At 36.9% G+C, this 23,827-nt stretch overlaps 1 protein-coding gene across 11 annotated transcripts in view; it reads left to right on the plus strand.

Moving 5' to 3' along the window:
- The window catches only part of LOC105496086 (sorting nexin 14), a 94,682-nt gene that overhangs the window by 26,243 nt on the left and 44,612 nt on the right, over positions 1 to 23,827 (plus strand). For 9 of the 11 annotated variants that reach the window (XM_011766208.3, XM_024797379.2, XM_011766156.3 and 6 more), the window contains exons 5-12: positions 150 to 193; positions 2,930 to 3,017; positions 10,278 to 10,362; positions 18,194 to 18,350; positions 19,678 to 19,753; positions 20,499 to 20,543; positions 20,652 to 20,732; positions 20,823 to 20,937. In XM_011766208.3, the coding sequence (XP_011764510.1) occupies positions 150 to 193; positions 2,930 to 3,017; positions 10,278 to 10,362; positions 18,194 to 18,350; positions 19,678 to 19,753; positions 20,499 to 20,543; positions 20,652 to 20,732; positions 20,823 to 20,937 (691 nt within the window). The remainder of the gene's footprint in view (positions 1 to 149; positions 194 to 2,929; positions 3,018 to 10,277; positions 10,363 to 18,193; positions 18,351 to 19,677; positions 19,754 to 20,498; positions 20,544 to 20,651; positions 20,733 to 20,822; positions 20,938 to 23,827) is intronic. The other 2 variants (XM_024797395.2, XM_024797398.2) reach the window with 1 other exon arrangement.

Consider the following 23,827-nt stretch of genomic DNA (forward strand, 5'->3'; position numbering starts at 1 on the left):
TACAGGTGTGAGCCACTGCTGCCGGCCTGCTGTCTTTATTTGTGATAATAAAATTGGTTCTTGGTAATGTTACATATTACCAAATAGTACCGTTTATTTTCCAAAAACTAATTCGTTTTATTTTTCTTTAAAAAATAATTTTTATGCAGGTTCTCGAATTAGTGTTGGAAAACTTCGTTTATCCGTGGTACAGGTATGTTCTTTTTATAAGATCTTTTTTCTTTGATACAGTGAATACTACTAAGTTAAGCATGTTAATGACATGTTTTTGGTGTAGACTAGGATTTTTCAACTTTGTCATTGTTGACATTTTAGCCAAAATAATTATTTGTTGTGGGGGCAGTACTGTGCATTACATAATTAGCACCCCTGGCCTCTCCCATTAGATACTAGTAGCAGACATCTCTGCCACCAGTTGTGACCAATAAAAATGTCTTCAGAGGTTGCCGGATATGACCTGGAAGGCATAATTGGCCCTAGTTAAGAACCACTGATGTAGGCATCAGTCAGTTAATAATTTGGTGATAAAGAGGAAGAAAACTTAGTCTGTGTTTTGAAAGAAAAGTAACTTGTAGAATTCCTTATCACTTCTAAATATAGTGATTTAATAATTTTGTATGCAGTTTTCACATTTGAAATAATTATACCTTTTGGAGGGGAATCTGTATTCACATATTTCATTAAATTGAAAGATAGCTTCAGTAGTTTTCCTGGAGAATTAATTGTTTTTTTTTCCCCCAAGTACCTTGTTTTTGGTGTATGCCATGTATGTACAAGGGCCTTATGCTTTTGAAGATACAGAAAATCCTTTAGATTTGACAGAAATCTATTTTGAAATTAGAGAGATCCAACTTATATCATGTAATAAATACATATTTTCTTTTTTTTTTTTTGAGACAGAGTCTCGCTCTGTCGGCGCAGGCTGGAGTGCAGTGGCCGGATCTCAACTCACTGCAAGCTCCGCCTCGCGGGTTCACGCCATTCTCCTGCCTCAGCCTCCCGAATAGCTGGGACTGCAGGCGCCCACCACCTCACCCGGCTAGTTTTTTTTGTATTGTTTTAGTAGAGACGGGGTTTCACCGTGTTAGCCAGGATGGTCTCGATTTCCTGACCTCGTGATCCGCCCGTCTCGGCCTCCCAAAGTGCTGGGATTACAGGCTTGAGACACTGCACCCGGCCATAAATACATATTTTCTTAAATCAGCATCATGTGTTTAATATATATTTGAACACTTGCACCTCCATGGCTTGTACATATGATGTTTAATGACATCTACCCTAGTTTTATATTGATTCAGTCTATTTTGAATTTTCTTTTCTTTTCTTTTCTTTTCTTTTTTTGAGATGGAGTCTTGCTCTGTTGCCTAGGCTGGAGTGCAGTGGCGCGATCTCAGCTCACTGCAACCTCCACCTCCCAGGTTAAAGCCATCCTCCCACCTCAGCCTCCCAAGAAGCTGGGATTACAGGTGTGTGCCACTATGCCTGGCTAATTTTTGTATTTTTAGTAGAGACGGGGTTTCGCCATGTTGGTCAGGCTGGTCTCAAACTCCTGACCTCAAGTGATCTGCCCACCTCGGCCTCCCAAAGTATTAGGATTATAGGTGTGAGCCGCCATGCCTGACTGAAATTTCTAATTAAAAAAAAAGCCGGGCTTAGTGGCTCAAGCCTGTAATCCCAGCACTTTGGGAGGCTAAGACAGGCGGATCACGAGGTCAGGAGATCAAGACCATCCTGGCTAACACGGTGGAACCCTGTCTCTACTAAAAAATACACACACAAAAAAACTAGCCGGGCGAGGTGGCGGGCGCCTGTAGTCCCAGCTACTAGGGAGGCTGAGGCGGGAGAATGGCGTAAACCCGGGAGGCGGAGCTTGCAGTGAGCTGAGATCCCGCCACTGCACTCCAGCCTGGGTGACAGAGCGAGACTCCGTCTGAAAAAAAAAAAAAAAAAAAAAAAAAGCTACTAGTTGAGTTCACTCAGAGTGTTTAAGACAAATTTAATATCGTTTCTATGCCATATTTTCCTGGAGAGCTATGTAAATTTAAACATTTGATTCTGCCTTAAATATCTGGCATTTGTCATTTAATTAAAGCTGATGGTGAGGCCTTTTGTAAAATGAATCTTTTTTTGAAGACTCCCTTACCTTCTCCCATCTCTGCATTATGACACTTTAGACATAAAATCTAGTTGTATTTCTAAGTGTGAAAGTAAATATTTTCTTCTGAGTTGTAGCTATTGATGCTGTAATATCCCTTTCTTTCCGGTTAATCGTGGGAAGCATGGTTGATACAATTATCTTTCCTATTCTGCCAAGAAAGTTAACAACACCATCATTGAGTTACAGATATCATCGTTTCTTTTCTTGCCTTTAATTAGGGAAGTGTTCTAATTCTAGGGCCCTTCAAACATCAGGAAAATGTAACTCCTCAGTTGAAGGTTGTCAGAATTTCTGTTTTACAAAATGTCTGAGTTTCAGTTCATTAAATTTCTTTTTCAAATGGAGCATACCTTTTTTGTTTTAATTTTAGAATTTATATTATTTTTTAAGTATTTTAAACTAGTTAAAAATTTTGTATTAATTCTATTGCTTCTCCAAAGTTATTCATTGTTTTATTTCTTTGAACTTTCTTTGATGTTGCTTAGAACATGATCTCAGTATTGTAAAAATAAGACTATGTAGTTGTGTATATCTGCAAGGAAATATATGTTATAATTTAGTTAATAGTGATTATGTCTTGATGCTAGATTCATGGTAGATGTTTTATTTTTTGTACATTTCTTACTGTTCTACAGTGAAATGTATTATTTGTAAATGAAAACAGAAAAGTAGCTTAAGTAAACAGAAAAAAGGAAAAATTTCCCTTGGTTTGTAGAAAGTGAAACTGTATTTCTCTGAACTTCTGAATATTTGTTTTTCTCCTTATTGAAGGGATGTGACAGATGATGAATCCTTTGTTGATGAACTGAGAATAACATTACGGTTTTTTGCATCTGTCTTAATAAGAAGGATTCACAAGGTATATATTTTTGATGAGAAATTTGGGAATTTGGGGCTTTATCATTTAATGAAAGAGATTTAAAACAATTTTTTGTGGGTACATGGCAAGTGTACATGTTTGTGGGCTACATGAGATACTTTGATACAGGCATGTGGTAAGTAATAATCACCTCATGGAAAATGGGGTATCTATCCCTCAAGCATTTATCATTTGTGTTACAAACAATCAAATTATACTCTTTTAGTTACTTTTAAATGTACAATTAAATTATTGACTATAGTCACCCTGCTCTATCAAATACTAGGTCTTACTCTTTCTAAGTGTATCTTTTAGGAGATTATTTCAAACTTTTTTTTTTTTTTTCTCTAGACGGAGTTTTGCTCTGTTGCCCAGGCTGGAGTGCAGTGGCATGATTTCGGCTCACTGCAAGCTCTGCCTCCCAGGTTCACGTGATTCTCCTGCCTCAGCCTCCCAAGTAGCTGGGACTACAGGAGCGTGCCACCACACCCAGCTAATTTTTTTGTATTTTTAGTAGAGACAGGGTTTCACCATGTTAGCCAGGATGGTCTCGATCTCCTGACATTGTGATCAGCCCACCTTGGCCTCCCAAAGTATTAGGATTACAGGCGTGAGCCACTGCGCCCAGACTTAACCCTTATTTTTACTTTCTCGTATACCATGTATATTTGTTTTGTCTTCATTATTTTAGATTAAAAAATTAGTGAATATTTTTTGATCCATTGATCAGTTTTGCTTTCTTTCATTTTAATGCTTAGTTGTTTTGGTTTGTAGAAATTAGAAATGAAAAGACAGCTATAGAAAAAAGTCATGTTCCAGCCATCAGAGAAACGTAAATCAAAACCACAGTGAGATAGCATCTCACACCAGTTAGAATGACGATCATTAAAAAGTCAGGAAACAACAGGTGCTAGAGAGGATGTGGAGAAATAGGAACACTTTTACACTGTTGGGACTGTAAACTAGTTCAACCATTGTGGAAGACAGTGTGGCGATTTCTCAAGGATCTAGAACTAGAAATACCATCACTGGGCATATACCCAAAGGATTATAAATCATGCTGCTGTAAAGACACATGCATACGTATGTTTATTGCGGCACCATTCACAATAGCAAAGACTTGGAACCAACCCAAATGTCCATCAATCATAGACTGGATTAAGAAAATGTGGCACATATACACCATGGAATACTATGCAGCCATAAAAAAGGATGAGTTCGTGTCCTTTGTAGGGACATGGATGCAGCTGGAAACCATCATTCTCAGCAAACTATCGCAAGAACAGAAAACCAAACACCACATGTTCTCACTCATAGGTGGGAACTGAAGAATGAGAACATTTGGACACAGGGTGGGGAACATCACACACCAGGGCCTGTCATGGGGTGGGGGGAGGGGGGGAGGGATAGCATTAGGAGATATACCTAATGTAAATGATGAGTTAACGGTGCAGCACACCAACATGGCACATGTATACATATGTAACAAACCTGCACGTTGTATACATGTACCCTATAACTTAAGGTATAATAATAATAAAAAAAGAAAAAAAGTCATGTTCCAGTTAGATGAATTTATTGAGTAAATAGCAATGATTGTGGTCTACTTTAAAAAATATTTTTCTCAGCCAGGCGCGGTGGCTCATGCCTGTAATCCCAGCACTTTGGGAGGCCTAGGTGGGTGGACCACTCGAGGTCAGGAGTTCATGACCAGCCTGGCCAACATGGCGAAACTCCGTTTCTACTAAAAACACAAAAAATTAGCCAGGTATGGGGGCGGGCATCTCTAATACCAGCTACTCAGGAGGCTGAGGCAGGAGAATTGCTTTAACCTGGGAGGTGGAGGTTGTAGTGAGCCAAGATCGCGCCATTGCATTCCAGTCTGGGCAACAAGAGCGAAACTCTCTCTCAAACAAAATGAAACAAAATAAAACAAATATTTTTCTTGAGCTGTATTTTGTGCATATTTGGATCGTTGCCTATATATATTTGTAGTATATTGTCTGTAGACACACACACTTTTCTACTGCTTTGTCGGTTCAGTATTGACACATTGAACATATTGACAATGTATTAATATACAATATCTCTGCCACTAGTAATAAAGATTAATCTTGTTAAATTATTCTATACCTATTTGAGAAATGAACAATATAGTCAACTGCTAGAGAAAAGATGTGCAAAAAACATATAGTAGTTCGCAAAAAAAAGATACAAAATGGCCAGTAAACACTTGAAAGTATGTTGTCTCACAGCAAATAAATATGTTTTAATGAGATACTATTCTTTTACTTATCAGACTGGGAAAGGTAAAAAAGTGTTAATATCTAGTAATGGTGATGTATGGAAAACAAGCTCAAATTCAAATTGGTATAATTCTCACATTTGAGGGCAGTTTGGTAATCTTTATTAAGACTTAAAAATATCTATACTCCAGGCCGTGCGCCGTGGCTCACGCCTGTAATACGAGGTGGCTGAGACGGGCGGATCACTGGAGGTCGGGAGTTTGAGATCAGCCAGGCCAACATGGTGAAACCTCATCTCTACTAAAAATACAAAGAAATTAGCCTGGTGTAATCGTGCGCACCTGTAATCCTAGCTACTTGGGAGGCTGAGGCAGGAGAATCACTTGAACCCAGGCGGCGGAGGTTGCAGTGAGCCGAGATCGCACCACTGCACTTCAGCTTGGGCAACGGAACAAGACTCCGTCTCAAAAAAAAAAAAAAGTATGTTCAAAGATTTATTGCAGTATAATTTATAAGTAAAACTGAAAAGAAAAATTGATGTCTACTAAGATTGTTAGTTGAGTAAATATAATACATCCTAATTATAGAATTCTACACAACCATGAACAATCATTTTGTAGAATAATACTTTTTTTCCAAGGGAAAATATTTATCTTAAATAGTCAAGTAAAGGGAATGCTTATATGCTGCTGGTGGGAATGCAAATGAGTTCAGCCACTGTGGAAAGCAGTTTGGAGATTTCTAAAAGAACTTAGAACAGAATCCAGAGGAATATAAATTGTAGACATGGAATCAACCTAGATACAACCTAGATACCCATCAGTAGTGGACTAGATAAAGAAAATGTGGTACATATACTCCATGGAATACTACACAGCCATAAAAAGCAATGAAATCATGTTCCTTGCAGCAACATAGATGCAGCTGGTCCTAGGTGAATTAACATAGGAACATAAAATCAAATATTGCATGTTCTCATTTATAAGTAGGAGCTAAACATTGGGTACACATGGACATAAAGAAGGGAGCAATAGACGTGGTGACCTACTTGAGGGTGGAGAGTGGGAGGAGGATGAGGATCAAAATACTACTTATGGGTACTGCATTCATTACTTGGATGATGAAATAATTTGTACACCAAACCCCCATGACATGCAATTTACTCATGTAACGAGCCTACACATGTATTCCCTGAACCTAACATAAAAGTTAGAAAGAAAAAGGAAAAAAAAATACAAAAGAAAAAAGAAACAGTCAAGTGAACAGGCTGGAAACTTAGTATGTGTGGTATTTTTCCACTTTGAAAACAAAGTTCATATATTAAAGCTTATTAATCCATATATTAAGGACGTATACCTCATCACTGTTAACTCTTAAGTGTGGTGGTGGGCTGATGCTGATTTTTTTTCCATGTACTTCTTTATATTTGTCTTTTTCTATTGCACGTAGCTTTTATCACTTTTGAAAATAGTTGATAAACAGTAATCACGTTGTTTAACAGTCTTGGATAATTGACTCATAATATTTAAGTGGAATAAAAGAGTAAGAATATCAATTGGTTGATGGCACACCATTTAAATTATACTTTGGAATAAGTAAAAATTGATTTATCAAAATTAATTTTGATTGCCATATTACAAGTAGCTAATAAACATTAGTTAATAGAACAATTCTGCTATGTTAACCTTTTCTTTTTTTTTTTTTTTTTTTTGAGACAGTTTCACTTTATTGCCCAGGCTGGAGTGCAGTGATGTGATCTCGGCTCACTGCAACCTCTGCCTCCCAGGCTCAAGTGATTCTCCTGCCTCAGCCTCCTGAGTAGCTGGGATTACAGGCATGTGCCACTACTGCCTCGCTAATTTTTTTTGTATTTTTAGTAGAGATGGGGTTTCACCATGTTGGCCAGGCTGGTCTCGAACGCCTGACCTCAAATGATTCACCTGCTTCAGCTTCCCAAAGTGCTGGGATTACAGATGTAAGCCACTGTGCCCAGCCTATTTTTTTTTTTTTTTTTTTTTTTTTTGGGAGTCTTGCTGTGTCACCCAGTCTGGAGTGCAGTGGCACCATCTCGGCTCACTGCAATCTCCACCTCCCAGGTTCAAGCAATTCTCCTGCCTCAGCCTCCGGAGTAGCTAGGATTACAGGTGCCCGCCACCACACCTGGCTAATTTTTGTATTTTTAGTAGAGACAAGAGTTTCACCATGTTGGCCAGACTTGTCTCGAACTGCTGACTTCAAGTGATTCACCCGCCTCGGTCTCCCAAACTGCTGGGATTACAGGTGTGAGCCACTGTGCCAGGCCTATGTTAGGCTTTGGACTAGCTTAGTGGATTCTAAATTAATAGCACCTAATACTTGGAGTGTTTTATAGGTATATATGTATGTATTTTGTTAATAGTTTTATTGAGATATAATTTACATACCATGTAATTCACCCATTTAAAGTATATGATTTGATAGTTTTTAGCATATTCAGTTGTACAACCATCCCCATAGTCAATTTTAGAACATTTTCATCACCCAGAAAGAGACCTTGTACCCTCTAGCCATAAACATCACCTCTTCTATCCCTTCATCCATAGCCAACCACAAATCTTCGTATATCTGTGGATTTGTATGTCTATTCTGAACATTTCATATACATGGAATCATACAATATGTGGCCTTTTGTGACTGGTTTCTTTTACTCAGCATAATGTTCTCAAGGTTTATCCATGTTATGTTGTAGTATGTATCAATATTTCACTCTTTTTATGGCTAATATTCCATTGTGTGAATGTACTACATTTTGTTTATCCATTCATCAGTTGATGGACCTTTGTATTGTTTCTACCTTTTGTCTGTTATGTACCTATTAGCATTTGTGTACAAGTGTTCTTTTTGTTGTTGGATATATATTTTCACTTATCTTGGGTATATACATAGGAGTACAATTGCTGGATCAAATGGTAACTCTGTGTCTAACAATTTGAGTAACTGCCAGACTATTTTCCAAAGTGGCTCCACCATTTACATTCCCATCAGCAGTATATGAGGATCTCAATTTCTCTACATCCTTGCCAGAACTAGTTATAATCTCACTCTTTTATTCTAACCATCCTAGTAGATGTGACATGATATTCCATGATGGTTTTGAATTGCATATCCCTGATGCCAATAATGTTGAGAACTTTTATGTTTATTTGCCATTTGTCTGCCTCTGAAGAAATGTCCGTTCAGATTCCTTACCTGCATTTTAACTGGGTTATTTTTTTATGACTGAGTTGTAAAAGTTATTTATGTGGATACATGTCCTTTATCAGATAAATGACTCACAAAATATTTTCTTTGATTTTCTGAATTATATGATGGCTCCTATTTTATCTGCATCACTATCCTGGAAGATAAATGGGTCATTATTATATTCATTTTATAGAAAGGTATTAACTTTGTTAAAGTGTTAGCAGATGTTAGCAGATGTTAAAGGGCAAAAGATTAGGCCTTGGTCATCTTACACCTTCTACAATGTTCTGTTCATGATTCTGTTGCCTGCATAATGTAAATTGGAAGTTTGGGAATAATGAAAACAAAGAATCATTTAGGGTCTACAATTTTTTAAAAATCAAAGTTTAGTGACAGACCCATTATTTTACCATTTTAATTCTGACCTGAATTCCCTAAAGTGGAACTTACAAATAAAAATCTCACTGAGTATTCTCAGAAGACAAGATTTTACAAAATGTTTGAAAACTATAACATCTTGTTTATTTGATAAATATGAGAGTAATTTATAAGCGAGTACCAAGTGGCCAAGGGCAAATGAAGGAGTGATGTTATTTTCGACAAGGTGTAATACTAGCAAGAATATCCCTTCTTACTGAATGTGTTTGATCTGGGTTTTATCAGCAAATCATTAAAATTTGAGGGTTTATGATCCATCATACTTACTAGATTAATCACCCTGGGATTTTGTTCCCTTCTTTAATATGGAGTTTAAAAAGAATTGAAAAATTAACACTATTGTGATGGAATTTTCTCATGCCTTTGATAAAGGAAATATATAATGTATTAAGTTTTATGGTGGAAAACAGGCCTATTGAAGTCCAATAAATATGCTTTTTGTTGATTTATTTATAATTTATTTTTAGTTATTGTTTTTCCTGTTTTCCGTGTGTGCATATAAGCCCTCAGCCCTCCCTCACTAACCTATCATGATCACTGCAGCTTCTAGCCTTTAGGTTGAAAAATCTTGATGGGGAATGATGAAACTTAATTTTATTCTGAAATAGGATGTTTCCATATATCTTGAAGCCAGGATTCCTGCTGGGCATGGTGACTAATGCCTTTAATCCCAGCACTTTGGGAGGCTGAGGTGGATGGATTACTTGAGTCCAGGAGTCGGAGACCAGCCTGGGCAACATGGCGAAACCCCGTCCCTACTAAAAAATACAAAAAATTAGCTGGGCATGGTGGCATGCACCTGTATTCCCAGCTACCCCGGAGGCTGAGGTGGGAGAATCACCTGAGCCTGGGAGACTAGACTGCAGTGAGATGGTGCCACTGCTCTCCAGCCTGGGCAGCCGGTGTGAGACCCTGTCTCAAAAAAACAACAAAAACCCAAAAAACAAACCAGGATTTATCTTGTAAGCTGAATGAGAAAGTTCATTTTCAAGTAATTTCTTACTAATCACAAATTTACAACATCAAAGGAATAATAAGTTACTTAAGTTACTGGAGTTTTCCTTGAATGCATTTAATACGAAGAACACGTAAAGAAGCTAGGAATAAAGATACTATTTTGTGGGAAAGATTTAGTATTTAAGGTATACATATTAAGATTAATTTTCAGTACTGTGGGTAAAAAAAATTATCTAATGTTACAGTTTAGTATGATGCAGGAATATAAAGTGTTATTTTTGAAAGATTCTGAATACTTCTAATTTTTAAGATATATTCCAATATCATAATTGTAGTGTACTTGCCATTGTAACTTAGTGATAATTATTTTAAAAGTTTTAATGTTGAATTTTTCTAGGTGGATATTCCATCTATTATAACCAAGAAACTATTAAAAGCAGCAATGAAGCATATAGAAGTGATAGTTAAAGCCAGACAGAAAGGTAATACAGTTTTCTACTATAGTTTGAGTGATTTTGTTTTTATACACCAATTTTCACCTGAAATATCTAAATATGAGTACTGATTCATTAACTTATATATTCACAGTTGATGTGAGAGTATTCTTTTAAACTGAAATCTCTTTCAGTAGTTTGTTAATACTGTGTCAAAACTTGAGAACCTTTAAAAATTAAAATAAAAGTTAACTTTACCGCTGACACTTGTAGTCAGTTTTGAATGATAATCTGTTTCTCTGAAGTAGCTTTCATTTCTCTTCACCCTTTCTCCTTAATGATTTCGATGGTTTTGATCTATTCTAGCCCATCCTTTTTATTGCTGCTAGGTTACTTTTATGATATGACAAGTCTCATATTGTCTTTCTGCTAAAAAAAATTCAGTGACTGTCATAGCATCTAAACTGTGTATTTAAATCCTTTTCTGTCTAGTCAGATATTAGATCTAGTCTTGTCTTTCACTATATTATGCTTTAGCCATGATGACCTGTTTGCTGCTTCTCATGTATGTTCTGTCCTTTTTACTATCATGATTTGCACATAGCGTATGTTCATTAAATGTTTTCCCTTCCTTCTTTCCTTTCCTTCTTTCCTTACCATATCCTGCAAGATTTTTTCTGAGTGAATGAGTGGAATCCTCATTTGAGACTTTTCATGCTTTAAGATCAAGCTCTAAAATGTTTCTTTTTAACAAAACTACTTCTATGCACTATACTTAGTTCGTGAAACTGAGATTTTCCTTGTATTTGCATTTGGTATTCTTTTTTGTCAATGGTTTCTGAAGTATCTTCTGCAGAATACCACTCTACACACATGACCATATGACCAGAAGAGGTTTCATGGTCATATTTTTTGTTAATTACTATTGTATTCCCCTTGTAGAAATTCCCATAGGTAGGAGCACACCAAAAGCTTTGGGTAGTCCCGCAGCAGTGAAATAGCTTTAACCTTAACATAGCATGTTCCAAATTCATTTGAGCCTGGAACCACTTTTCTCCCCCACATAGTATCAATTATTTTAATCAAAAAACATTTTGGGCAATTATGCTATAGGTAGATTTGAAGTTAAATGAAATTATTTATTTGCCCTTTGATATGAGTATTTCCTCAGATATCAGAATTGTTTTAAATTATATATTTAAAAATTATTCTGTGTTCATCTTATAACAAGTAAAAATAATTTTACCTTCAACATAGTTTAAAAAAAAGATGAGGCTGGGTGTGGTGGGCTCATGCCTGTAATCCCAGCACTTTAAGAGACTAAGGTGGGCAGCTCACTTGAGATCAGATAGAGTTCAAGACCAGCCTGGCCAACGTGGTGAAACCCATGTCTACTAAAAGTACAAAAATTAGCCAGGTGTGGCGGTGCTACACAGGAGGCTGAGGCAGGAGAATGGCTTGAACCCAGGAGGCGGAGGTTGTGGTGGGCAGAGATTGTGCCATTGCACTCCAGCCTGGTAGATAGAGCGAGACTCTATCTAAAAAAAAAAAAAAAAAAAAAAAATAAGAATGTGAAAGAGTTTGAGTACACATAACTTTCTTTTTCTTTTTAAATTGAAAAAAATTTTTCTTTTAGAGATGAGGTCTTACTATGTTGCTCAGGCTGGTCTCAACCTCTTGGGCACAAGCAGTCTGCCTGCCTCGGCCTCCCAAAGTGCTGTGATTCCAGGTGCGAGCCACTGTGCCTGGCCAAGTACATATAACTTAATTGTCGTGTTGTAAAGGCTACTTTACTGTCAGAAGAATGTATAGGAAAAGTATTTTTCTTTAAATCAGTAGATACTATGTTTTAGAGCAATTTTACATTTACAGAAGAATTATTGAGCAGAAAGTACAGTGAGTTCTCATATACTCTCATTTTTTCCTAGCATTGAAATCTTACATTACTTAATACATTTATTATAATCAGTGTACCAATATTGATACATCATTATTAACTAAAGTCTGTAGTTTAGGTTTTTGGTGTTTTTTGTTTGTTTATTTGTTTGTTTGTTTTTGAGACAGAGTTTTGCTCTAGTTGCCCAGTCTGGAGTCCCATGGCACGATCTCGGCTCACTGCAACCTCCGCTTCCTGGGTTCAAGTGAGTCTCCTGCCTCAGCCTCCCAAGTAGCTGGGATTACAGGCCTGCACCACCACACTTGGCTAATTTTGTTATTTTTAGTAGAGACGAAGTTTCACCATGTTGACCAGGCTGGTCTCGAACTCCTGACCTCAGCTGATCCACCCGCCTTGGCCTCCCAAAATGCTGAGATTACAGGCATGAGCACCATGCCTGGCCGCATTAGGTTTTACTCTTTATGTTATGCATTCTATGGATTTTGACAAATGTATAATCATGTATTCATCATTACAGTAGCATACTGAATAATTTCCCTGCCCTAAAAATCCCCTGTGCTTTCTCTGTTCATCCTTCTTTCCTCTGAGAATCCCTGGCAACCACTGATATTTCTACTGTCTCTACAGTTTTGACGTTTCCAGAATGTTATATAGTTGGAATCATACAATATGTTTGAGATGGATTTCTTTCAGTTAGCAATATACATTTAACCTTTATCTTTTCATGGCTTGATAACCCATTTATTTTTACTACTCAACTATATTCCATTGTATGGATATACCACACTTCGTTTATCCATTCACCAATTGAAGGGCATCTTGGTCCAATTTTTGGCAATTATAAATAATGCCGTTATAAGCATTTGTAGGTTTTTGTATGGAACAATTATTTTAATACAGTTTTAATTTTGTTCTAAAGACAAAGACAAGAAGCCTCTCAGACTATGAGTAAATGGGGTCATCTTTAAACTTTCAGTAGAATTGATGAGTTCAGTAAAATCCCCAAATTAGTTTGTCTCTATGAGAGTGACGTTATATATATATGTCACATTGGTAATCCCAGCACTTTGGAAGGCTGAAGCTGAAGGATCACTTGAGCCCAGGAGTTTGAGACAAGCCTGGGCAACATAGTGAGACCCTGTCTCTACAAAAAAATAAAAAAATTAGCTGAGTGTGGTGGCATGTGCCTGTAAGTCCTAGCTACTTGGGAAACCGAAGCAGGAGGATTTCTAGAGCCCAGGAGTTTGAGACTGCAGTGAGCTGTGATCACCCAATTACACTCCAGCCTGGGCAACAGAGCAAGACCCTGTCTGAAAAAAAGAAGAAAAAAAAAGGAGAGTGATACATAATATAAACTAATTTGACTAAAATTTATCATTGAATTTTTGTGAGAGGAGTTGCTAATTTACTACTATGCAAAAAATCATCCTCAATTATAAAGTCACCCTAAAATGTTAGATTGGATTCATTAATAACATTGTAATCATCATAATTAATGAAGTCCATAGAAGTAAAGGCTCAGAGAATTAGGAGGGCCCTTGTTTTATTCCAAGATCCCAGTGTTCTAAATATTATGATAGTAAATTAGATAGACTTGTAAAAAAAGGTTTTCAAATTTTTGATTTTTCATTTCTTTTAATGTATAAATTTGTTTTCTGAGTTCTTTGGCTCTACATGTGAGCATAATTCAGGAAGTAAAGTTTCATTTCTTCATTCATAGTTGTCTTCTCTGTCTTGGCATTCTCTGCTCAATCTTCTTCTTGAGAATAGGCATTATATAGAATTTGTCTATGTAAGTACTTCCATGGCTCTTAGAAATGTTGAATATATATATATGTGTGTGTGTATATACACATATATGTATGTATGCAATATATGAATATATGTGTATATTCAACATTTATATACATATATATATAATGTAAATTGGATAATGATTGTGTGGGACTTTACTCCAGACTTTCAACCTGAAGATACCTCTTTATCATGGATTTTGTGGACCTTTCCTTTTGTGGTCTGAAAACTGCCAACTGATTAGGCATTAAATATACTGGTGATCAGTGGAAATTAATCCGTGCTTTGTATTCTAGCATCTCTGTTTTGCTTATATTCCCAGTTACGGTGTTTTCCCCCACTTTAAAATATTTTGCCTGATTCCTTTAATTTCTTATCACCTAGGATTATAAAAGTCCCTTATGTCTGACCATAGTAGATTCCAATCTGGTGATTTAATTTATATATTATGTATGAATGCTTAATCACACTAAATATTATAATTACTTACCTATATTATATTATGACTTTTCAGTGTTAATAACTATTTACTGATACAGATTCTTTTTTGTTTTTTGAGAAGGAGTCTTGCTCTGTTGCCCAGGTTGGGGTGCAGTGGCGCAATCTCGGCTCACTGCAAGCTCTGCCTCCAGGGTTCACGCCATTCTCCTGCCTCACTCTCCTGAGTAGCTGGGACTACAGGTGCCTGCCATCAAACTCGGCTAATTTTTTCTGTATTTTTTTAGCAGAGATGGGGTTTCACCATGTTAGCCAGGATGGTCTCGATCTCCTGACCTTGTGATCTGCCCACCTCGACTTCCCAAAGTGCTGGGATTACAGACGTGGCCACCATGCCTGGCCTGATACAGATTCTAAGGCTCAAAGGGATTGTTTCATTTGTTTAAAATCTTATCAATAAAGAAGTAGAACTGGGACTTAGCACAGCTTACTGTGCTAAGATACTGTGCAGAGTTCTGACTTTTATGTTCATGATATAAATTTCTAAAAGACCCATGCCCCAAATTCTAATGAAAAACAGCTTGGCAAATAATTTAAAATGCATTTCTTATAAAAACTATGTCCTTTGCTAATCCTGCTTTAGACCCACAAGTCCAGATAGCCTTGATTTACCTTTTTAGTACTGTTGCCAAGCTGAACTCGGGTCTGCTTTCCCAGTGTGCAGAATAAAAGCAAGCAGTGACACTGGGATTTTCAGCAAGGGAACGTGAGGCATTTATTGCTAACAAGGAGAACAAGGAGCTACTGCTTATGACCTGAATTCCCCAGTGGCATACAAGCAAGGGTTTTTAGACTTGGGGTAAATTTCAAGAAGCAAAAGTTACATGTAAAATTGTAAGTCAGTACATGAAGGTTATACATGGGTTGACTCAGAAAGCTGGGATATCTTGAAGTGGGGGCTTACAAGTGATAGGTGGATTCAGAGTCTTTGGTTTGCAGTTGGTTAAGAAAGCAAGGCTTTGTCTAAAAACCTGGGGTTAGCAGAAAGGAATGTTAGGGCTTGATCTGTGGGTGTAACTCTCTCCAGGCCCCTCAGGAAGAAATTTAGAACAAAGAACAGTGGTTAGAGTTCAGTCCTCAGTTCCCCCTTGTCTGAGGTCTCCATGACAGTGGTTGACATGTTCTATCTAGTGGGGGTCCAGGTTTCTGAAAAATAATTCAAGGACATATGTTACAATTTTATCTTTAGTTTCTGTAGGGAACCAAACATCTTGGGACTCTGGCTTACTTGGGTGGCTGTTGTTTATGTTATTATTTTCTTGTTTAGCAAGTTATTCACTCACTTTCCTAATTGCTGGTTGTAGGGCTAGCTTAGGTGCCTGCAATTTCCCTTGGGACTCAAAAGTTTTTTCTTTATTTTTATGCTGAGGGTCCTGGCAGGCCCCTAAGAAGGATTGCTGCTCCATCTCAGTACTCACACTGTTGGAATGCATATAATGCCTTTTTTTGTGTGTATGAATATGCTTGCATTCTATTTCAATAAACACAGAAGGAAATAGTTCTAAAATAAATGCCATTGAATTAGGGTTAAGATTCCCAACACAGACTCCATGATTTGAAAAAACTGCACCGAGTGCAGAAAGGGAAAAGCATCACTTGCCTTTCCACTTAGTCTTTTGAGGTCTATAGAAGGAACAATACTATTAATTTTACATTTGAAAATACTAGTTATTGCCAGGTCTAAAAAAAAAAAACTTTGCTAACATAACTTTTATTATCAGTTAGTATTTATTAAGAAATCTATCCTTTCATGGGTTTCTACTTTAAATAGTATTATATTTCCTATGTCCTCTGCTCTGGGCAGAAGATCCAGAACTTAACCAATGAAGCCAGATTCTATTGTGAACACAAGTTCTCTGAAAAGGGATTTGAGAGTAAAGAGACTTCGTTTCAGGAAACAGTGTGCAAACCAGGGAAACATAGCCTTCTTCTGAAACAAAGCTGCATTCCAGAGGACAAAGAGTTCTGGTTTTATAGCAAGAGTGCCTTCCCAGGTTCCCAATCAGGCCTCTTTATGCAGATGAAGGATTACAATCTGATTGGTCAGAGCGGCTGAGTTCTGATTGGTTGATACTGCTGAATCCTGATTGGCTGGGACAGGTGAGCTTACATTGGTTGGTTCAGGGGAGCCCTGATTGGTTGGTTTCCAGGCCCAAAACCAGAAATTTGACAGATGTTTCTTTGAAATCGCTTCTAGAGGGAGGGGATTTCCAGCCACAGTTCATCTTGGCTCCCAACCACAGGAACTGGTTTTGCTTGATTTTAGAAAGGGAGGTCGTATGAAAAAGTTTCATAGCATCTTTCTGAGAACACAGAGTATATAACTGCTTCCTCACCAGCTATAGTGGCCTGGATCTATTTTAAATTTGAGTTTCTCAGCTAGGGGGATTCCATTTTGTCTGAGGGCTGAGGGCATGTTTTGATACTCTAAATGCTTTAAAAGGTTACTTGGATGTGAAAGCAGATGCAATTGAAGACTTTTGAGGCCAGGTGCAGTGGCTCATGCCTGTAATCCCAGCACTTTGGGAGGCCGAGGTGGGTGAATCACCTGGAGTCAGGAGTTCCAGACCAGCATGGTCAACATGGTGAAACCCCGTCTATACAAAATATATAAAAATTAGCTGGACGTGGCGGTGGGTGCTTGTAATCTCAGTTACTAGGGAGGCTGAGGCAGAATTGCTTGAACCTGGGAGGTGGAGGTTGCAGTGAATCGAGATCATGCCATTGCACTCCAGCCTGGGGGTAAGAGCAATACTCTGCCTCAAAAAAAAAAAAAAAAAAAAGAAAAATTGAGGCCTATAATCCCAGCAGTTTGGGAGGCTGGAGTGAGCAGATTGCTTCAGTTCAGAAGTTTGAGACCAGTCTGGGCAACATGACAAAACCCCATCTCTACAAAAAATACAAAAATTAGCCGGGCACAGGAATGCCCGCCTGTGGGCCCAGCTACTCTGGAGGCTCAAGTGGGAGGATCACTTGAGCCGAGGAGTCGAGACTACAGTGAGCCAAGATCACACCACTGCATACCTCCAGCCTGGGTGATGGAGCGAGACCTTGTCTCAAAATAATAAAGATAATAATTTTGAGTAGGATAGTTTTTGCTTTTGGAGAGGATAAAGAAGATAGAGCATTTGGCAATAAAAGCCTTATGTGTGCTAGAAATTGTAAAAGTTGTTTTCTCTAATTTTTTTCCACTTAATCATTTGCTATTATTTTATATAACTTGTAGAGACATAAGTTTAAATTTTTGTTTGCAAGAGGGTCCATTTATCAATTTATTGCAAAATAAACAGACTTCTAATAAAGTGCACATTGAAAAGAGGTTAGGAAAGGAATGACTTGGTTACATATTTTTTTTGGAAACATTTCCATTTACTGCAGCCTTGTAATCTCTGCCTCCTGGGTTTAAACAATTCTCCTGCCTCAGCCTCTTGAGTAGCTGGGACTACAGTCTTGTGCCCCCATGCCTGGCTAATTTTTGTATTTTTTGTAGAGACGGGATTGCGCCATGTTGGCAAGGCTGGTCTCGAACTCCTGGTCTCAAGCGGTTTGCCTGCCTCGGCCTCCCAAAGTGCTGGGATTACAGGCATGAGTCACCACGCCCAGCCCATGCTTTTCTATTTGTTAGTGGAAATGACCGAAATTATTTAATATCACTTAACTTGTTTCAATATTTATCTTTGATCTCTATAGTGAAAAATACAGAGTTTTTACAGCAAGCTGCTTTAGAAGAATATGGTCCAGAGCTTCATGTTGCTTTGAGAAGTCGAAGAGATGAATTACACTATTTAAGGAAACTTACTGAACTGCTTTTTCCTTATATTTTGCCTCCTAAAGCAACAGACTGCAGGTATAAAAAGACTAGACAATATAATAGTATTTGCATAACATGCCATATGTATATTGCTATTTTTGATTATGATAGGAGTACACTAAAATTTGAGGTTAGCCTATGAATAGCTTTTCATTTGAAAAAATGTATTAAAGTATTAATATATAATTTATTAATTATGGTCTTAAAATGCCAATTTAAGTGCTATTTGTGGTGTGTTGTGTAGCTTAGAATTTTTCTTTAAAACTGATCTTGGACATAAAATATAAATATGAATAAAAATTTTTTATATCATTATATTTTATTTCATTGGTGTTCCCCTTTAAAGACATGCACATTATAACTATAATAGGCAAAAACACTTAAACTGTATAGATGAGTTTATGTTTCAAGGTATCCAACTGGGAAAAAGAATTGGAGGTCATTTAGTCTGTTCTTCATTTTTCTGGCTGGAGCATGTTTAGATTATTCCGTAAGTTACCTTGTTACTCTTACCCTAATAACCATTAGAGGAGTAATCATGTCTTATTTTTAGTGATATTTAAAGTGATATACTTTAAATACTACTTTTTGTTTAAAATTTTTATGTGATTAAAATTATTTTAGTATTTTGAACTGCATGATTTTTATACTAGACTAGTTTATAATAGTAAATATGATTATAAATATATTAATAATATTAAATATTAATTTAAATATGTATTAAACATTTAAGTACTCTTAGGTAGGAAGTATTTTCTTTTTATTTTTTTTTTTGAGATGCAGTCTTGCTCTGTCACCCAGACTGGAGTTCAGTGGTGTGATCTCAGCTCACTGCAACCTCCACCTCCCAGATTCAAGTGATTCTCCTGCCTCAGCCTCCCCATTAGCTGGGATTACAAGCGTGCACTACCACACCCAACTAATTTTTGTATTTTTAGTAGAGACGGGGTTTCATCATGTTGGCCAGACTGGTCTCGAACTCCTGACCACGTGGTCCCCCCACCTCAGCCTCCCAAAGTTCTGGGATTATAGGCATGAGCCACCCTGCCCAGCCAATAGAGAGTATTTCCTAATGTCCTCCACATTCCTCCTGTTAAGGAATACTTTTTTTTCTCTTAAGTAATATTCTATTTTAGCCACGTAAGAACTCTAACTCTTTGCTATTCAACGTGTGGTCAGCAAACCAGTAGCATGAACACTGGTTGAGAGTTCGTTAGAAATGCAGAATTTTAGGGCCTAACCAAGACCTACTGAATTATAGTCTCCATTTTAACAAGATCCTTAGGTAATTCATATGCACTTGAAAGTTAAGAACTAATATAAATCACTAAATATAAACAGTTATTATTGTTTCTTTTTCCAGATCTTTGACTTTACTTTTAAGAGAGATTCTGTCTGGCTCTGTGTTCCTTCCTTCTTTGGATTTCTTAGCTGATCCAGTAAGACTTAAATTTTTTTTTTAAATTGTTACAAATTACACTTAATATAAAATTTAGTATCTTAAACATTTTTATGTATATAGTCAGTGATATTGAAAACATTCATGTTGTGCAAACATCCCCATTCCCCATCTCCAGAACTCTTCATCTTATGAAACTGAAACTCTACATCTGTTAACAATAACTCCTCATTCCTTCCTCCCTCCAGCCCTCCTGGCAACCATCATTCTGCTTTCTGTCTCCATGAATTTGACTACTCTGGGTACCACATATAAGTGGAATCATAAGTATGAGTCTTTTTGTGACTGGCTTATTTCACTTAGCATAGTGTCTTCAAGGTTCATCCATGTTGTAGCATGTGTCAGAATTTCCTTCCTTTACAAGGCTGAGTAATATTTTATTGTATGTGTATAACATGTTTTGCTTATCTGTTCATCCATTGATGGACACGTTGGATGCTTCTACCTTTGATCCAGTAAGATTTTGAAGAATTAAGAATGATTTAGAAATACTTTAAATGCCAAAATCAGAATAGCTTTTATTTGTCCATTTTCACAAAGGTTAAGAACCTCTTTTGTAGATGTAAAAAAACTGCTGTAATACATATGTACAGATTTTTTTTACCACTGGTCCATTTATTTTTTCATTTTTCTAGAAACTTACATAATATGATACAAGTTGTGAAAATTCTTGGGAGAATACAGTAGTGGAATTATTTTGACTTATGTTTATTATTTTCCACTAGGATACTGTGAATCATTTGCTTATCATCTTCATAGATGACAGTCCAGTGAGTATTGAATGTATTAGAAAACAGTTCAGATTGCATTGAATTTTGATTTTGTATGTCAAATCAAGTGAGAATTTTACTGAGTTAATAATTGTCTTTCTTTCAAAGCCCGAAAAAGCAACTGAACCAGCTTCTCCTTTGGTTCCATTCTTGCAGAAATTTGCAGAACCTAGAAATAAAAAGCCATCTGTAAGAATTTTCAGCAATAACACCTTTTTGATATAAACAATTTTAGAACTCATTTATGTAGCTTAAACTTAATCTTTCTCTTATGTCAAGGTGCTGAAGTTAGAGTTGAAGCAAATCAGAGAGCAACAAGATCTTTTATTTCGTTTTATGAACTTTCTGAAACAAGAAGGAGCAGTGCACGTGTTGCAGTTTTGTTTGACTGTGGGTGAGGCTTACCTGTGTATTTTAAGAAAGTAATTTTTAAACTTTTTAATGTGTTTGAATATTTTAAATCAGATCTGATGTTGTGGTACCCATCTATCATTGTACTAAATTTCATATGCTTGATTTTCTTTTTTTTTTTTTGTTTGAGATGGAGTTTTGCTCTTGTTGCCCACCCAGGCCGGAGTGCAATGGTGTGATCTCAGCTTACCGCAACCTCCACCTCCCGGGTTCAAGCGATTCTCCTGCCTCAGTCTCCCGAGTAGCTGGGATTACAGGCATGTGCCACCACCCCAGCTAATTTTGTATTTTTAGTAGAGACGGGGTTTCTCCATGTTGGTCAGGCTGGTCTTGAATTCCCAACCTCAGGTGACCCGCCCACCTCGGCCTCCCAAAGTGCTGGGGTTACAGGCATGCGCCACCACGCCCGGCCATCTACTCGATTTTCTAACAGCATCTGTGAGTTTCTCCCAAGTGCCAACTCCTTTCCAGATTGGGAAATAATCTGTCACTAACTTCATTCAAATCCTAGTAGCAGAAAAATAAAAGCTACTAAAAGTACAGTATAATGAAAATATTTTAAAGACCCAAACTGTAACCCATGTCAGTATCACTTCACAGTTTTTGTAAGGGTTGTTTTGATTAAATTATCAAATATAAAAATACCTCATTTTGATTATAAGCTCTCTAGCTTTATAGATTATTAGATTTATAAGAAACTTTATAGACTATGAAAAAATTATTTTTAATGCATTTCTTTTTAAAATATAACTTAAAAAATTGAGGTATAATTTATACAGTGAAACTCAGAATTTAAATGTATAGTTTGATCAGTTTTGCACATGTGTGCATCCATGTAACCGGCATCTTTATCAAAATCTAGAACATTTATTTCTGTCAGTCCAGAAAATTCCCTTAGGATCCTTCCCAAGAGATCCACTCTTTCCCCTACTCCTGCCAAAGCAATCGCTAGTCTCATTTCTCTCACCACAGATTAGTTTTGCCTGCATAATTTTTTTTATATAGATTGAATCACATAATATGTATTCCTTTGTGCCTGGCTTCCTTCACTCAGGATAATGCTTTTTAAAGTTCGTCTATGTTTTTGTCTAAATAAGTAGTTTGGGCAAGGCACGGTGGCTCATGCCTATAATCCTGGCACTTCGGGAGGCCGAGACAGGTGGATCAGTTGAGGTCAGGAGTTCCAAACCAACCTGGGCAACATAGTGAAACTCTGTCTTGACAAAAATACAAAAATTAGCCAGGCATGTTGACTCATGCCTGTAATAGCAGCTACTCAGGAGGCTGAGGCAGGAGAATTGTTTGAACTCGAGTGGTGGAGGTTGCAGTGAGCTGAGATCGTGCCACTGCACTCCAGTCTGGGTGACAGAGTGAGACTCTGTCTCAAAAATAAATAAATAAATAACATAGTTTGTTCTTTGCTGAGTGGTATTCCATTGTGTAAATACATATATCTTTTATTACTTTATAACTATTACTAGGTGTAGACACATTTGAGATTGTTATATCTTCTTAATGAATTTATCCTTTTATCATTATAAAATGCTCCTCTTTTGTCTTTGGTAATGTTCAGTCTTGAAGTCTACTGTGTCTGATGTTAATGTAGCCACATCATCTTTCCTTATGTTTGAGTGTGCATTTGTATATCTTTTTCTATCTGATTGAAATGTTTAATGTATTTCTAGTAAGCAGCACATAGTTGCTCTTGCTTTAAAAAACTAATTTAGTAATCTTTGTTTTTTAATTGGTATCTGTAGTACCTTTACACTTGATATATTTATTACATGTTTATTGTTAGGCCTTCCATCTTGGTGTTTGTTTTATATTTGTCCTGTATATTCCTTGCCTTTCTTTTACTCCTTTGCTGCCTTTCTTGAGGTTGAGTATTTTTTAGTATTTTGTTTTATCTTTCCTATTGACTTTTTGAGTCTGTTCTGTTATTTTTTTGATTGATCAGATTTTTTTTTTTTTTTCATTTATCATAGTCCTAATTTAAAAATATTTTACTACTTCAGGAGCAATGTAAGAACCTCAGTGTACCTCAGAGCTTCCCCTCCTGTCTGTTGTGCTCCTGTTGTTATGTATTTTAATTCTTCATAAGCTATAAACCCACAGTACATTATTTCTTCACTAAATAGTCATCAGGCTTCTACAGGTGTGGAATGCACATACACATTTATTTTTAAAGGTTCTTATAATTATTGGCATATTTACTGTCCCAGTGCTCTTCATTTCTTTCTGCAGAACCAGGCTTCTAATATCATTTCTTTCTGCTGAAAGAAATGATTTTCACAGTTCTTATAATACAAATATGCTGGAGATAAATTTTCTTAGCTTTTGTCTGTCTGAAAAGATGGCATGATCATGGCTCACGAAATACAACCTCAACTTCCTGAGCTCAAGTCATCCTCTTGCCTCAGCCTCCGAAGTAGCTGGGACTACAGGTGAACACCACCATGCCTGGCTAATTCTTTATAGAGACTGAGTCTCACTATGTTGCCTAGGCTGGTCTTGAACTCCTGGGCTCAGGTGATCCTCCTGCCTCAGCCTCCCAAAGTGCTGGGATTACAGGCATGAGCCATCACACCTGACCTTTAATCAATTTTGACAATTCCTGGCTGTCTTTTCAAATATCCTGCTCCCTTATATGCATGTTAACTCATACAGGAATGGCAGTTATATTCTGTGGCCTCACAAGTCATCAGCTTTTTTTTTTTTTTTTTAACTCCCTTTTTCCCCCTTTATATTTTGGTTTGAATGATTAAAAATTAAATGGTAAACTCCTTATTAACACATCTTGAAATAAAATGAAAAAACAATTGGTATTTTGGCTGTCCTAATACAACCATCTTTTATTTTGGAATAAACATTCA

Source organism: Macaca nemestrina, chromosome 5 (genome assembly GCF_043159975.1).
Source record: "Macaca nemestrina isolate mMacNem1 chromosome 5, mMacNem.hap1, whole genome shotgun sequence".
NCBI classification, from domain to species: Eukaryota; Metazoa; Chordata; class Mammalia; order Primates; family Cercopithecidae; genus Macaca; species Macaca nemestrina.